Source organism: Leopardus geoffroyi, chromosome B3 (genome assembly GCF_018350155.1).
Source record: "Leopardus geoffroyi isolate Oge1 chromosome B3, O.geoffroyi_Oge1_pat1.0, whole genome shotgun sequence".
In the NCBI taxonomy this organism is placed as follows: Eukaryota; Metazoa; Chordata; class Mammalia; order Carnivora; family Felidae; genus Leopardus; species Leopardus geoffroyi.
Genome location: NC_059337.1, coordinates 134,890,490 through 134,908,483, shown reverse-complemented (window position 1 = coordinate 134,908,483; position 17,994 = coordinate 134,890,490). Strand labels below are relative to the sequence as shown.

Sequence of the window (17,994 nt, the reverse complement as noted above, 5' to 3'; positions counted from 1 at the left end):
AAGAAAGTTCTTAGGTGTTTCAGTCTTTGGAGAACGTTTTGCTGTGCCCTTTTTTTTTTTTTTTTTTTTTTTTTTAACTTTTTCTGCTACAGTTTTTTTTGATCGTGTTGCATATTGGCAACACTGGTTCATGAATCTGGCAACTCTGCATTCGGCAGAGAAAATGCTGCTTTGCCATGAGAAGATCGATTTGTGTTCCCCCAGTGTTGTCTTTTCCACAAATACAGATTTTTGTGTATTGTTTGTGTAAACTTCTTGTAAGCTTGGAATAATTTTATACGAGCTGTTTTTGTTTGTTTTGGATTGCTTAAATGTATATTCATTATTTGGTTGGTTCAATTAACAGGTGGGGAGAAATTGGCCAGTAACTTTAAAACCTTTTGAATCTGCCTTAGTGCCTGTGCTTCACATGTTTTGAAATAGCCCTCCAGGCTCAAAGACCCAGTTGTTTGAAAATAAGCGTTTCACCTTTTTCAAGACTTACTTTATTTAGGGATTGCCACTTCTCTCTCTCTGTGGCCTAGCTTGAGTTTCACTTAAAATGTTCACGTCAGGTGAAAGTGTTTTCAAATTGTTTCTCCCGAATTTGAAAACTTGTCTTGTTACATTAGTCTATAATTTCACTCTACCTATTTGTTTATTAGGATTGTAGTTGTTCTGTATCAGAATTATTACAAACTCGTTTCAAGGAATTTTAATTGGACTTTCAACCCTGAACTCCCCATTCCATGAAAAACAAACAAGACTCACCCTTCTGTAATTGAACATTCAAGGGACATCGATTTTCAATTTGATTTGAAAAATTGTAATTTGGAGTTATATTGGCCGCAGGTTATCTTTATAAGGCTACCCAGAATAGCCTAATTGGAGACATTATTTCCTTTGGGAGGGATTTAAAGGATTTTGAATACACTGGGAATATTTGTCTGAGGCCTATTATTTGCCTCTTAAAAATACAAGTTTGAATGTGTTAGCATGCTTTTGTGTGACTATCACATAGTCACCACTACTCTAACATCTCCTCCTTTGCATGTTTGGAAAACTTTTTACATAATGAGTTGAAAGAATGGGCTTTGTAGGTTCAGTTAACTTCCGAATGAAACTGTGGGTAGATTTGAGGTCAATTCTTTGAAATCTCATAACTTAAAATAACATGTTTAACATTCACATCATGTATTTAATTGGACTCATTATGCAGAGTGTTTTGTTTAAAGTATTAAGTGCTATGTTTTAATGTCCTACTATCCTAGGGAATCCTCCCGTTCTAATGTACTCATGTAGGGATCTGGTTGTTTCCCATTTTTATTTTTACCTCTTTGGAAATAGCCCCTAAACTCCCTTCCTCCCTTTGGAAAGTTTGGAACTCTGCAATAAAACACGTTGAATGGCAAAAACAAAATGGTTTTAATTTTTATCCATTAGTTTTATTTATTTTTATTTATTGATAGAGAAAAAGCTGAACTAAATATAACTGATGTGCCTTTGTTAAATTTAAGATTAAGGAAAACTAAATCCAAAGAGTGGGTTTAGAAAATTCCAGCACACTTATGGAATAATGTCGTAAATAATCTCTAGTTTGGGGGCACCTGGGTGGCTCAGTCAGTTAAGTATCCCACTCTTGATTTCGGCTCAGGTCATGATGTCACAGTTTGTGGGATCGAGCCTTGCACCAGGCTTTGCACTGATAGTGCTGAGCCTGTTTGAGATTCTCTCTCTCCCTCTCTGCCCTCCCCAACTTGCGCGTGCTCTATCTCAAAAATAAATAAATATTAAAAAAAACAATTTAAATAATCCCTAGTTTGGTTAATGTTTTTTCTAATAGGAAAACTCCAAATAGGATTCAAAGTAAAAATTTATTGAGTACCTGCTATGTGCCAGAGACTGTTTACTTGTGTCATCTGGTGTAGGTACTATTATTAGCTATATTTTGCAGATGGGGAAACTGAGGCTCAGACAGCTAGCCTATGGCTTGAGACTGTTATTTAGCATTAACTGTTTATAGTGTGTTTTAAATTCCCATTATTGCTGTCTACTTGCATTTGCTGCTTTATACTTTCAAAGCTTATTTCAAAGAACATAAAAAAATTTTTTAGCCTAAAGATATTTAAAATTATAGTTTATCTTCACGCCAGATGGAAGTTTTTATATGGACTGCTAATTTGGGTCATCCATTATTGTGTGCTTCTCCCATTCTCCATTATAGGATAATTGAGAATCTCTGTATTTATTGTGGTGAACAAAATGGAAAGTATTTCTGATTTTCCATAAAATGAGCCTTTTATCTTGTTAGAGGCCTTTATACACTACACCGAAAATCAGGAAGGCCACTTCTGAATGGAAGTACTTGTGGCCTCTCTGTTGACAGGGTGCATCTTTGTGTGTAAGTATGTGCCTTTCCCCTCTGAACTGAGTGGCTTGGCAAATCTGTAGCCCACCTTGCCTTGGAGGAAGGGATGTCCTGCAAGCTATCGAGCCCATTTTTTTAGGGGTTCCTTATTCATTAGTTCATACTGGTAAAATACTTTGTACGAACACAACCCTTTCTTTAATGAAGATAGATTACTTCATTTCTCAGGTACCTGCAAAATTCCATCTAACAATAAAAATTACTTGGTATTGTGTTTTTTTTTTCTTCTTTCAACTTCTGTACCTGTTAAGTTGCTTGAAGTGAAGGATAATAATGTCATCCCTTACCTTGCCCTCTCAGTTTATTATTTCAGATCATTCTAACGTCTTATTGTGGCTTTCACCACTTCCATCTTCCAATTTTAGAATTGATAAAAGAATTTGGAATTTCTCCACACAGTGAAGGATGTCTTTTTTACATAAAATCATATCCATGTTCTTTTTTTCTGGATTACTTGCCAAGCATCAAGAATAGTGTTCTTACATTTGGTTTTTACCTTAAGTTATACTAAGTAATTTTTACATTTCAAAATAGTTTCCCCTATTGTCTGACTTACCTATTTCAGAGTTTAGAAGGTTAAATTTTCAGTATTACTTGGGGCATGAAGAAAATGAGACGGGGAAGTGTTTTTGTCAAGGCAGAACTGCTACTGTGGCGAAAACTAGACTCCTGTACGTCTGCCTCTTGTAGAACGTAGTAGTAGGTAGTGGCTCACCCCCACTATAATTAGAAAAGGAGGTCAGAACACTTTAGGTGGAAAGCCTGTTTTGTTTTGTTTGGGCTGTTGTGGTGATTTGAACAGAGATAGTAACAGCATTTTTTTTTTTTTCTCATAAATTAGTAAGTAGTATAGAATCTTGTGTACAGTTGGCATTCCAGATTTAGCTGCTAAGGAGAGCTCGGTATCAGTAGGGGAGAAAGATTTCACTTTGAAAAGTCCATTTAAAGCCCCCTGGTTTTTTTTTTTTCTTATGTAGACCTACTTTTGTAGAAAATCAGTAGGCCTAGGGTGAGCAAACCCTTATTTATCATCTGTTGTGGGTGGTAACTTCGACAGTTTGAAGTCCATCAGCTAGGTCGGGTATAGGTGATCGGGCTGGAGTGTAGTGAAAGTTTGACATAGGCGTGGAACCTCTTAATGTAATGCCACCATTTTTTCCCCCAGGCTTCATTTCAGTTTTTAAACGCTGTGTGTAACTTGAGCCACAAAATTAGGAGAGAGGGACTTGGAACACAGAATTGCTATAGGTTTAAAGTGTATGCTGCTGTCCTATCCAGATGATATTTTGGACTTGAAATAACTCATTTTTGATGGTGTTTTATTTCCTCTAATGAAGCACAGTACTTAAGCTCCTGCCCTTAGTTTTGAACATTAAGGACAGTATACCAGAGATGAGTAGACGGTAAACTGCTTACCGTGGAGTGACAGCTGGACCTGTTCATTCTGAAATCTTTAATTTATCCAAATCTAAACTGTTTCTTTTCTTTTCTTTTTTTAAATTTTTTTAATGTTTATTTATTTTTGAGAGAGACAGAGATAGAATGCAAGGTGGTTAGGGGCAGAGAGAGGGAGACACAGAATCCGAAGCAGGCTCCAGGCTCTGAGCTGTCAGCCCAGAGCCCAACGTGGGGCTCGAACTCATGAGCTGTGAGATCATGACCTGAGCCAAAGTTGGACGCTCAACCGACTGAGCCACCCAGGCGCCCCTAAACTGTTTAACAACCTGAACTTGATTCGTTGGTTGATACTGAAAATAGAGTGATAAAAGTTACAGAAACTGTAACATCTCATTTCTCCAGTGAAAGGAAATGCTGTCTTCTAATCAAGTGAACTTTCTAGCTAAATAACACTGTATCAGAAGATTAAAAATCTTAACAGTTTTCTTGGAGTGTTTTCTAAGTATTATTTGCTACAGTATTTTTCTTAAGCAATATAAACCTGTTGATTAATCTTTCATTGTAATATGTTTCTGGATAATTGTTATTACTAATTTTTCTGCTATTCAGCAGCACAGTGATGCCAGTGAAATGATATTTTGACCATGCTTTAAAAAAAAAAAAAAGTACTGAGTGCTGGTTATGTAGTAGATGCTGGGGTTGGCACTTGAAATTTTTGGTTAATACAACAACCCTAGGGATATCATTTTTTCTAACCATAAGTCTTGGCTCTAGTGACTCTTTGATTAAATAGTTTAGTTCTGTGGTCTTTTTTTCCTGCACTCAGCCAGAAATCTAGATTTTTTTTTTAATGTAAAGTCTTTGCATTTTAAAACATTTTCATGAATTCAGTGTATGAATGTGTGTTAGACTACAACCCAAACAGGCTGTCTGCTGGCTGGATCCAGGCGGCAGGCACTAGTTGTAGGTTCTCTGATTCAGACACTTTTGGAATGATGCTTCAGTGGTGTGCTACCAACTACTTCTCATCCCACTCCCTGGAGGTATTTGTTTTGATCGAGGTGTGTTGGGAATTGGCAGCAGGATACAAGAATAGATTCAAGGATACATTTCATTTTACAGGAGGAACAAAGATGTCATGAAGCAGGGAGGTAAAGTTTTTAATGACCTCAAATCATCTATACTCATTGTTGTACTAAATGTTTTATTGTCCATCATTCTTGCTTATCTATGTTTGACAACTTCTACTTACAGTTGTCTTGGTGATGTTCTGAGTGGCATTTTCCCTCCTATACCATTGTTCCCCCGTTTCCTGAGTGTACAGACCTCCTTTTTGTCTATATATTTAGGGCATCTATGTTAAGATACATAGATCTGTCATCTAAAAGCATAGTAAATCATTGTATATGTTTAATTCCTGCAAGTATACTGTTGCTGGCATAGAGTAGCATTTCTGTAACTTTCTTCCCCAGGAGATCTTTATACTGTTAGAACTTGGGATCCCCCAAAACTTTTGTTTTATGTGGGTTGTATCTACTGATATTTGCCATATTAGAATTTAAAACTAAGACTTTAAAAAGCTTTTCTTAAGTCAGAATTTAGTGAGAAGAGTGTCCCTTGTTTCGTAGTTTTACAAATCTCTTTAGTGTCTGGTTTAATTTCTTAACCTGCTTCTGCATTCAATCTTTTGCAATATCAGTGTCAACACTGAGAAAAAAAGGGTGAAAAAGGTAAATAATATTTTAGTCATATTATGAAAATAGTTTTGATTTTCCAGACTCCTTGAGGTCCCCCACTTTGAGGACAGCTGGCATAGAGATTGTTTCTAGGTTTTTACCATTACGGATGCTGCTAGTGACCCATTTGTTCGTATACTTGGCACTGTGTGAACATGTAGGCTAATTTCCAGAACTGTTAGACCAAAGAGTAGTATGTGTTTAAAAGTCTTTTAGATACAGATAAAGTGACCCTCCCCAAAAGTTGTGCTGGTTGTCAGTCTTGGTATTAGTAAAAAAAGAATTAATTTTTTTTTTTTTTTTTTAAGAAGTCTATGTGCAAATATGGACTCGTAGGCCTATCAGAGCTTCTTTGACATAGACTCCGACAAGCATTTGCTGTGTAGGAATACACTTTAGCTCACCTGAGGGTGTTTGATTTTGCTACTGGTCTGAATGATAGATTCTGCAGTGACAAACTGAATTCCATGTATTGATGCATTCCTTTTAGTTTGATCATGGTCTTGATTTTTCTCTGTGTCCAGTATATCCTTGCCAACTGGCTTTTCTCAAGTCTTTGATATTGGGGTTTGCTGTGTAGGCTTGTCTTTCTCTAGTCTGTGTGACAGAGTGTCTTTGTCACACGAGGAGGAGGTGTCATGGAGAGGGTGAGAGTGAATTCTTCTTGGGGGATAAGGCATCTTTTATTGGAGAGGATGGGTATGTTTCTCAAATGAAGTTTGGGTGGGGTCTCTTGTGCATATGTGCTTCAGTTATTAAGCTAACATTGGACCTACCTGGTATCAAAAGCATGTGTTCTCCTTAATGAGAACCAACTCTACCTCCTGCAATGTTGCTTGAGGTCTGCTGCTACGGATCATCTTCCTCATTTCTCCCCTGTTGTCTCTGCTACCATGATAAATGCCTCTCACCTACAGTTGAACTCTATATCCCCAGCCATACCCATATATTACTAGGATGAAATGGCTATTCCGGGTACTGTAGCTACAGCAACTGAGACAAGTAAACTTGGGAGAAAGGATTGTGTTAATGCGTATTAACACTCAACTGGTTCTTTTTCAGTTAATTGGAGAAGTGCTCATAACTTGATCTAGTAGAAACTAAGAGATAAGGGAAGGGAACCTACCTAATAGATAGCCTAGATATAAAACTAGAAATATGTCTTTGTTATTATCTTAGCCCCCAAACTAAAAGGCAGTTTCCATGCTTCACCCTCTGCAGCCTACTTACTGCTTTCTTAGGGAGCATGGTATTTGGGGACCAGAGGTGGACTTCCTAAGGTGGTGTATTAGGTCAAAGCCATGGGATGTGACTGAAAATGTGTTTCAGAAGATACTTCCCTTTAACATCTTGAGCGACCCAGAAAAAAGAAAAACTTGCCAACATCAGAAGCTTCTAGTTATGTGCTTATTCTTGCTTTAGCTAGGGCTTTTGGGGGGAACACTTGAATTTGTGGTTTTTCCTTTCTCATTACCCTTAACCCTGTAATTTTATGGGGAGAGAGTTTTGAAGCAAATGCAAAAGGAGTTGGTACCTGAAAAATAATAGTTGTACCACTACCACTTTTTGTTCTTAGAGCGGCCAGGTCAGGTGTGTGTTTTTTTCTTTTCTTTTCTTTTCTTTTCTTTTCTTTTCTTTTCTTTTCTTTTCTTTCTTTCTTTCTTTCTTTTTATTGAAGTATAGTTGACACACTGTTACAGGTGTGGTTTTCGAAAGCACAATTTGAAGTGATAACTCCACCCCTCTGTTTACCCCTACTCTTGAACTTTTTAAAAAACTTTTCAAGTGTAATACATCAAAAAGGCACATAGATTCCGCCTGATGAATTTTTGCAAAATAACCAGCACTCTGGAAGCCTGTCCCTTCTCAGTCACTATCTCCACCTGTGTATGAACACCACAGGTTAATTTTTGCTAGTCTTTAAATTTTATGTAAATAGAATTATATGGTAGATATTTATAAGATTCACATATTTGGTTCACTCATTAACACTGCTATGTGGTATTCTACCAAATGAGTATTTACACTTTTTCAAAAACATTGTTCACATGCCATATAATTCACCCATTCAGAGTGTATAATTCAGTATTTTTCAGTATATTCACAGTATTATGCAACCATCACCACAATCTAATTTTAGAATATTTTGTCCTCTCTGAAAGAAATCGTGTAACCATTAGAAGTCACTACGTATTCACTCCCCTTTCCTCCCCAGCCCTAAACAATCACTAACCTACACCTCTTTCTCTGATTTGTACACTCTGTACATTTCATATAAATACAGTCATAGAATATAGGCCTTTATGATTGGCTTCTTTCACTTGTAATGTTTTCAGGTTTTATCCATGTTATGGCTTTTTTTTGTTTGTTTTTTTTGCTTTTGTGTTTTTTTTTTTTTTTGTTTTTTTTTTTTTGTATAGCTGAATAGTATTTATGCATTAGTTTTTGGACATTTGGATTGTTTCCACTTTTTTGCTGTTATGAAAAAGTGCTGCTAAGAAACTACATGTACACATATTTGTGTGACCATACATATGTTTTCATTTCTCTTGGGTATATACCTAGGAGTGGAATTGCTGGTAATTCTAGCAATTGAGGAACTGCCAAACTGTTTTACAAACTGGATGCCTTTTTACATACCTCAAGCAAAATGTATGAGGGATCCAATTTCTCCACATGGTTGGCAACACTGTCTTTGATTATAGGCATCCTAGCAGGTGTTAAATGGTCTTATTTGTGGTTTTTATTTGCATCTCTTTAATGACTAATGATGTTGAGTATCTTGGTCCATTTGACCATATCTTTGGAGAAATGTCAGTTGAGATTTATTGACCAAAATTGGGTTGTCTTTTTATTATTTAAGTTGTCAGAGTTCTGTATAAAAATCCCTTAATCAGATATATGATTTCAATGATTTTTCCCCACTCTATGGGTTGTCTTTTCACATTCTTGATGGTGTTATTTGTAGCACAGATTTTGATTTTGATCCTATCCAATTATCATTGATCAATGATGTCCAATTTTTTCTTTTGGGTAGATCATGCTTTTATTGCAGCTTAACTTTTTTTTTTTTTTTGGTTCATTTATTTTGAGAGAGAGTCCACATGAAAGTAGGGGAGGGGCAGAGAGAGAGAGAATCCCAAGCAGTTCCTGTATCGTCAGCAGAGCTTGACACGGGGCTCAAGCCCACGAACCATGAAATCAAGACCTGAGCTAAATTTGGACACTTAAATGACTGAGCCACTGGCGCCCCTGTGCAGTTTAACATTTATTCATTCATTCATTTAAACGTTTGTTTATTTTGAAAGAGAGAGAGACACAGAATCCAAAGTAGGCTCTGAGTCAGCACAGAGCCCGATGCGGGACTTGAACCCATGGACCGCGAGATCATGACCTGAGCCAAAAAGTCAGACGCTTAACCAACAGTACCACCCAGGCGCCCCTAATTTTAAAGAGGCATTACTTATTTTGGTTGTAAGACACAAGACCTCTTGGATCTTTAATCCAGTTTCAGTTTGTTATTTATGTAGTTTTTTGAAGATGGATTGTTTTTGAGGATGTGATAGGTATTTCAAGTAGGTTTTGGGAATGTATTTTCTGCTAGAAACCACGTTTTGAGTATAATTGTATGCCACAACTCATCTATAAAAAGTTAAGTTTGATCCATAATGTACCTGAATACTCTGATTTCACTGGGAGACGACAGATTGCAATTTCTGTTCTAGTATTTACAGGAAACAGTGGAGGAATATTTACAAAGATAGTTGAAGGCTTTTAATAATGTTGACTCTAGACATTCATGTCCTTGCTGCTTTTTCGTGTTATGAATGCAACACTAGACAACTTCTAATTACAAAATTTAAAAGTCCAATAATTGTGCATAAAGAAAATTGAAGCACGGGGAAATTTATCAAAGTTTATTTTTTAAGGGGGGTCTGGGTGGCTCAGTCGGTTAAGTGTCTGGAGCCTACTTCGGATTCAGTGTGTCCCTGTCTCTCTGCCCCTCCCCTACTCATTTTCTCTCTCTCTCTCTCTCTCAAAAATAAATAAACATTTTTTTTTAAGTTTACTTCTGAGATAGAGTGTGCAGAGAGCAGGGGACAAACGGAGAGAGAAAGAATCCTCAACAGGCAGCACAGAGCCCGACGTGGGGCTCGAACCCACGAACCGTGAGATCATTACCTGAGCTGAAGTCAGACACTCAACCGACTGAGCCACCCAGGCGCCCCAACAAAGTACTAGTTATTTCCTGAATATCGCAAGTCTTATGATAGGGCCAGGGGGGAAAAATACAGAAATGTGCAAATTAAAATTAGTTTACTATCAGAAAACAATTGATTATTTGAAGATAGAGAAGTGTGGCAATTCTGGAACAGAAGTAAGAGACTTTCTGAAGGTGAAGCATAATGTGGGGATGTACTGGGGAAATGGATCGTATCCAAGTTCTGATGTGTTTCAGAGATTTAAACCCAGGTCATCCTGCTACGTGCTGTGCCATGTCACTACTCTGTGCTGCCCATAAGGTGTTAGATTTCTTTTACCACCCATTCCTCACTCTTCAGATAATTGTGTTCTTCTTGTTAAAAGTAAACATAACATACCAAGTATTTGTTGGGTTACAAGTTTTATTATATTTAAAATTGTTTTTAAAACACTGTTTCCTTAACTGAAGTTACATTTGTATCAAGTGTTCAGGAAAGGAAATGTGTGTGTATGTGATGGAATGTAATTGTGCTGCTTTGCAATCACATAATGGAATGTTTTGTTTTGTTTTTCTTTTGTTTCCCAGGTTCTCTGCTTTTAGAGTCCAAAATAAATCCTAACACCGCATATCAGAAACAACAGGTAAAAATGTGAAGATGTTATGTTTTACCTTGTATGTTATCCTCTCAGTTTGGTGATTAAATGAAAATTTACCATTGATTACTTGCAATGAGAAATTCAAAACAGGTTACAACATACTTTCCTAGTCTAATTCTAAAATGTGATTTCAACCAATCTCTGTATAAAGCAATCATTTTATTTTAAATTAAAAAAAAACACTTCAAGTTAAACAGTTTATATTTCAGATATTCTAGCAACTAAGATTTAATTCTCAAAAGTTAAAACTAAAACAGTATAGTTTTCTGGTTTCTCCCTAAAGAAAAAAGTGGCTACTGATATAATCAGCTGTTAACACAACGAAATGGTAGAAACTGCTTTCTTTGCCTTTGTAGATGCTAGTGCAGAAGGGATATTTCTGTCCCTATACAGCAATCCAGTGTAGGTAAGAGTCTGATTTCTTACATAGCCTGAATAGGACCTTATGGTAATATAACAGTGATGCAGTTTATTAAGACAACTTTTAGTTTCAGTATGCTCTTTCTTGTATCCTTCAGAGAGCAAGTGATACCTGAAAGTAAATCTTTCTCTATTTGGTACCTAGTAGCACTGTCATCAAAGGGTATTTATTCAGAACACACACACACACACACACGCACGCGCACACACACACACACACACACACACACACACACACACACACACCCACTGAGTGCTGTACAAAGCCAGTAAAAGCAGTATCAGTCCCCGCATTGCCCTGAAGGTATAGATATAAAATAATTTAGACTAAAGGCTATTACCAATGCATTCATATGTGTATATTACTTTATAAATATATTAATCTATAAATAAATTGTAAAGTGCTTTGCTTCATCACTGACCATTAAAATACTACTAGAGGAAAGTTAGTGTTGGCTTTACTTTGCACATTAGATCCCTAAAGATTGTGACTTGGTTGAGGTCACATAGAGAGTATATGGGAAAGCTGATATTAACTCCTAAATCTGTTTAGTGGTGATGTATTTGTCCAACAAACATTTGGTACAATTGAAATATTTTCTTGATAGTCTAATGTTCTGCTAACACTGTTGCATTTAGTGATCTTAAGAAAACCATTAAGAACCATTAAGATTGGTTGATTGGAGTGGCTGGAGACTAGAGTATTTGCCATTGCTATTCTATCCCTAAATACATAAATTAGTGTTTTGAGGTTTTAGTTAGTTGAAGAGTAAAAGTCATCTGAAGAAAAAGGAAAGATCAAGTCTACTTTGAGGATGAATGAAGAGCTCCGTATGTCTTAACCTATAGGTTAATGTTGGATGATAAACAAGATGATTTTAGGCTCTTTAAGGAAAACAGAAGAGCAATTCCTAAAAATTTTCAAACTTCTAAATTTGTCAAATGGACAGTTAAGAGCATATGTCTAACTGTGCACTGATATTTTTTGAAGGTTATTTCTGTATTTTTATTTATTTTTTATTTTTTAAAATTTACATCCAAATTAGTATATAGTGAAGCAATGATTTCAGTAGATTCCTTAATGCCCCTTACCCATTTAGCCCATCCCCCCTCCCACAACCCCTCCAGCAACCCTCAGTTTGTTCTCCATATTTATGAGTCTCTTTTGTCCTGTTTTGTCTCTTAAAGTCCTCATATGAGTGAAGTCATATGATTTTTGTCTTTCTCTGACTAATTTCACTTAACATAATACCCTCCAGTTCCATCCACGTGGTTGCAAATGGCTAGCTGTGCACTGATTTAAGCCTGTAGATGAATCTGAATTTACATTGTACCAGAGTAATTGCTTATGGTTGTATTAAATCTGTCTTATTACTAATGTGATCATTGGTTTTAGGTTTGTTCCAGTAGGTGTTATATTATCAGCAATTTTCATAACAATATATATTCTACCTATTTTAAAGATGAAGCAGACTCTAGGGGGTTTCCCAACTGACTAATTTCTGGTGTGTTGATCTTACAATGTTAATATAAATTATTTTGAGTTTGAACTGCTGCTCAGTCACTGGGGAACAGATGTGTGCCTGGTATCTATGATCTCTAGAAGTTCTTGAGGACAGTAAAAAGGAGTCTCTGAGCTGTTTTTTAAAATTTTGAATAAAAATTGTGGATTTATTCTATTAGTAATACTGCACAGCCTATTCAGATGATCATTTATTTACTTCTGGTTGGCATCACTGTAGTTCAGCGAGAGACTACTGGTCCTCATGATGGACAGTTACATAATTGACTGAAAGGAATTAATATGCCGGCTAGGAGACAAATTTTTAATCAGGGGATCCATCTGTGTACAATAAGGGGTATCTTTGATAGGGAAAAGTATTTGAAGCTTCCTCCATGTAGACATATCTTTTAAGTTACCTTAAAGATGGACTAGCCATGTTTCCTTCTTAATACAGGAACCTTTTATCATTCTGGTAGATGCTCACCTAGCCTTTGCTTGGCTCCTTGCAGTTATTTCTTAGATTGAATTATGTTTTCTTTATGTTGTACTCACATCCTCCTAATTCTGACTTCTCCTAATTCTTTTCTTTGGACCAGCCTGAAAAAAAATGCTATATGGTAGCTGTTCCATTAGGCTTCTTTTTGAATGTAATTCTCCTTGGTACCATTCAAAATTTCATATATGGGTCACAAACCTCTCTCAGTTGGAGGGCTTATTTTTGAAATAGTTGATGACTCTGGAACAGTGTATATGCTTATTACTGTCAGTAAGTTTGAAAAGATATCTTAGACCCTGTAAATATTTTTACTATTCATTAAACTTATTACCATTAAATAAAAGCCTGTCCAAGTAGGAGCAAAGGAGTTGTGGGTGGTAGGAGCATCTTGCTTTTTGAACTACAGCACTTCGGTGAAGGTTAAAAAACTTTCTGCCCAGATAAGTGCTCACATATTACAGATTTAGCCAGTAATTTCATGGGCTTCAGGTGCCCCAGGTAAAGAACATCCAGTGTTGACAATAGAGAGATGAGAGAAGGAATTTTGTTTATTAATCCCATCCTCCTAACGTGCCCTAATTAATGAATGCTCAGGCTGCCTTTCTGGGCATTGTGACTAGAGCATAAAATGTAACTAGTGTGCAGGCAAAGGATTGATACAGTGTTTAGGTATGTATCTTTTAGTACATTTAGATTGGTCGCTTTGTAGTACTTTTTATTTATTTGTTAACTTCTCCTTAAGGAAAACCTTGTTTTCATTTTATAGCCAGGTATACAGAGGCTTGGCAATTACCAGTATGGATGTTGCTGAGTACTGTTCACACGCATTTCCTTGTTGCTTTGTTTATTTAAGCCTTATACTTTAAAGTAGTTTGTGATAATTGATACTAATCAGACTTTTTTTTTTCTCTCTCAAGGATACTTTGATTGTGTGGTCTGAAGCAGAAAATTATGACTTGGCCCTTAGCTTTCAAGAAAAAGCTGGATGTGATGAAATTTGGGAGAAAATATGTCAGGTAATTTTAGGAAACTAGAAAGTTAACATGCTCTCTGAGTATATTGTTTTTTGCTGCGCTTTTAGCTAATGCCCAAGATTTTAAATAGCATTTCATATTTCTTAAATTCACTGTTGTCTGTGAAAAGCTTGATTTATAGGCAAGTGCAATTTATCTACCTCAATCTGTGCTGAACTCCACACTTTCATATCCAGCTGTCTTTGAGAGCTCCTCCATGAGTGTTCACTAGTGTCTCATTTAATAGTTCCGAACCGAACATAATCTCATCTGAATCTGTTCATTCTCCCATCTCCCTCATCTCAGTAAATGCCATCCAGTTGCTGAAACCAGAAACTTGTGGGTCATATTTATCCTTCCTTCATCACTTAACATCCATTCAGTCCTTCAATTACAAATTTTAAATTCGTTCACTTCTCTTTATTTTCACTGCTATCACAATTTACTAAGCCACTGTCATTTCTTGCCTTGTTTATTGCTTTCACCCTGACTGGTCTTCGCAAATCCATAACACAGCTAGAAGGATCTTTTTAAAAATGCCAATCTGATCTCACTTTGTTCAGTAACTTCTAGTAATTCTTGACTATCTGTTCCACCTCATCTTGCGTGTTCTCAGTTGATTCTGGAATTTCCTAGTGACTCTGGTACCTCTGGTCACATAATCTCCACCGTCTTGTCGGGTATGCATTTGTCATGCACTCTGTTTTGCATTTATTATATGCTAAAGCCACTGGCTCTTGTTATAGACTCATTTAAACGATTGCATCCTAAGGACAGTTTCTCAGTCTCCACATTTATTTTAATTGGAGAATAATCTTTAGCAGGTTCTTTAATTTATTGGTTCTCAAAGTGTGGTCGTCAGACCAGCAGTGTGACCTGAGAACAGATAGAAATGCAAATTCTGAGACCCCCACCCTGAGACCTACTGAATCGGAAGTTCTGTGAGTAGGTCCTAGTAATTGTATTTGAATTACATTTGAACAAGCCTTCCAGGTCACATTTTCTCTGAAAAGGGCGGGATAGTAAATATTTCAGGCCTTGTTGGCCATGCAGTTTAACAGCCATTCAACTCTCCTGTTGTAAAATGAAAGTAGCCACACGTGATGCATACCTAACGAGCGTGGTTCTCTGGTAATAAGATTTATTTACAAAAATTGGTGGTGGGCCATGTTTGGCTATCATTTGTCAGTTCCTGTTTTAGGTGATTCTCAATGCCCCCTGAAGTTTGAGAGCCATCGCTTTAATAAAACTGCAGTGTCCTTGAGGCCCAGTGTTTCCTTATTTGCAGAATTTATTTCTGCTTGATCGCCTATTCAGCTGTGTTCTTCCCATATTAACGTGACCAACAAACTGTCCCTTTTTGCTAATGTGTGAAAGACTGACATTTATATCTGAATTCCTTTTTCTTCATTCTTGTTCTTTGCTTTCTTTCCCATATGTTTGTTTTCATAGCACTTGCCTCCAGATTTTGTCCTGTGTGTAGTAGTTCTCCCATAGAGAGAGGAGATTGAAGAGCTCGGTATACTAAGGGCACCCATTGCTCAGACAGACCTTGTTCTCCTTCACTTTTCTGAGTTGAACAAGCTCACTCTGGACACAGTCTATTAGGGCCAATACTCACACCTGGGACTCCATGTGTTGCTGTCATGACAGGCTTTAATAAATTTAATAAATTGCCTTTAATAAATTGTCACATCCTCACCATACGTATCCTTAGGCTGTAATTCTTCATTTACACTTGGGCCATAGGTAGTAGTATTTGTATACTTTGTCTCTAGCAACTGTCCTAGGACTCACTGGCTATTTTATGATTTTCTGATCTTCCCCTTCAACTTGTGCATACTTTAGATTCAAATTGTTGTTTCTCAGTCACAGTCTTTCATGATCCTGTCTGTACTTCTTAATTTCTAGATCCTAGCTCTAAGGAATGCATTACCTTTTGCTCTTTTGAGATCTTAACTCTTACTCTTGAACTCTGCTCGTTTCTTGATCTAGAAACAGCAAAAAGTCTCCCCCATTTTCTAGTATCCTCCTTGATAGTAGATACTAGGTTTGTATATATCTCTTCTTCCTTACACTTTTCATGGCCTCCACATTCTCATTTTCTTTTCATTTCATTTCATTTCATTTCATTTCATTTCATTTCATTTCATTTCATTTCATTTCAAGACTTATCCTTTCTCTTAAGGAAGACTTGTAGCTTATTCTCCCTTTCTTCTGTTTTCATTCTTCATTACTTCTTCTCCGAAAGTAAGACTGAAACGTATTTGTCAAATCATTACAATTCCACCTTGATTCCCTGAGTAGATCAGATTCCAAGAATATCCTAACCATGGGCCTTTTTGATTCCCTTCATATTTGCAGATAAACTCAAGATAGCATTGTCATTACAGTAAGGGTTTTTGTCCCTTTACATTTGGTTTTTTAATCAAATGCTACTGTATTTCTACAGGTAAAGGCATAGCCTGAGTATCAGGAATCTAAAGCTGTATTGAGAGTTTATGTAGTTAACAAATCCAAAGCCAGCTTGAGACTATGGCTGGTACAATCCGTGAATGTGCCTAGTTGCCTTTCAGTGGTTGTTGCCCACTGGGTTAAGGTCAAGATGATATCAACTTGGAGCATAATTTCAAAACCTCTTCCAGGCCTTCTCCCCTTCCAGTATCCATTAACAGTCTCTCTTAACCGTGCTAAGCAATTTCAGTTTCTTGGCCGTTTCATATAAGGTCTAAGTTTTCCATGCCTTTATCATTCAACTTGGCCTGTTGGGCTGCTAAATTTAGTGACAGTGTCTCAAATTATAGGGCTAAGATAGCAAAACTTATTTTATTTCAAAATAAGTCTATGCCCTTTGGTAAAAATATCCTTTTACCTTAAAATGTATTTAATTGTGAACCTTGAGAGCCCGTATATTGACATTAAGTTGGGGCTTACAGCACTTTTCGGGCTTCTTGGAAGGGATCATGAAACCTATAGATTTGGGTGAATAGAAAGGAAAACTTCCATGGTTTGGTTACTTTTAGTAGATAATCTTGGGGACTCTTCTCTACTGTGCTCTACTACGTGTATGTTACAGTTGCTTTTTATAAATAGTTTCACTTTTGTGTAAATATGCTTGTTTCCCATAGTTTTTCTTAACTGATATTTTGGGGCCACCAACCAGCACTCATAGCATATCACTGACCCACTTTGGTCCAAAGCCAGTTTGCACATGTCATTGGCCCTTGCTTTCAGGAATTGATATTAAAATTTTCCTTGTAGCTTATAATTAATTACATGTTTTCTGTGATCACAACATTATGATGTTTGATATTTATTTGAATTTTACTTAAACTTTGGTGGCTCTCCTGGCATACAGTGCTAGGATTCTTAAAACATCTCTTGTATTCATCTAAGAATATCATTTAGATTTGCTTGATTATATTCTATGACAGCCATCGTAAATCTTATTTAATAGGTTCAAGGAAAGGACCCTTCAGTGGATATCACTCAGGATCTCGTAGATGAATCTGAAGAGGAGCGTTTTGATGATATGTCATCACCGGGTTTAGAATTGCCATCTTGTGAATTAAGTCGCCTTGAGGAAATTGCAGAACTTGTGGCATCATCTTTACCTTCCCCCCTGCGTCGTGAAAAACTTGCACTAGCACTGGAAAATGAGGGTTATATTAAAAAGCTCTTAGAGCTTTTTCATGTGTGTGAGGATTTGGAAAATATTGAAGGACTGCACCACTTGTATGAAATTATCAAAGGCATCTTCCTCTTGAATCGAACTGCTCTTTTCGAAGTTATGTTTTCTGAGGAATGTATAATGGACGTCATTGGATGCTTAGAATATGATCCTGCTTTATCACAACCACGAAAACACAGGGAATTTCTAACAAAAACAGCCAAGTTTAAGGAAGTGATTCCCATATCTGATCCTGAGCTGAAACAAAAAATTCATCAGACATACAGAGTTCAGTACATCCAAGATATGGTTCTACCTACCCCTTCAGTCTTTGAAGAAAATATGTTATCAACACTTCACTCCTTTATCTTTTTCAATAAGGTAGAAATTGTTGGTATGTTACAGGTGAGTTAGATCATTTTATTTTCCTACTTACAGAGATACTTCTTGATTGATACCGTTTAAACTGTTAATTGATTTAGCAGAAGTA

General features: G+C 36.6%; 1 protein-coding gene across 2 annotated transcripts in view; it reads left to right on the top strand.

Annotated features, from left to right (window-relative positions):
• Positions 1-17,994, top strand: part of PPP4R3A (protein phosphatase 4 regulatory subunit 3A) — a 37,770-nt gene that overhangs the window by 577 nt on the left and 19,199 nt on the right. For both annotated transcript variants that reach the window (XM_045451893.1, XM_045451892.1), the window contains exons 2-4: positions 10,331-10,386; positions 13,739-13,837; positions 17,292-17,909. In XM_045451893.1, the coding sequence (XP_045307849.1) occupies positions 10,331-10,386; positions 13,739-13,837; positions 17,292-17,909 (773 nt within the window). The remainder of the gene's footprint in view (positions 1-10,330; positions 10,387-13,738; positions 13,838-17,291; positions 17,910-17,994) is intronic.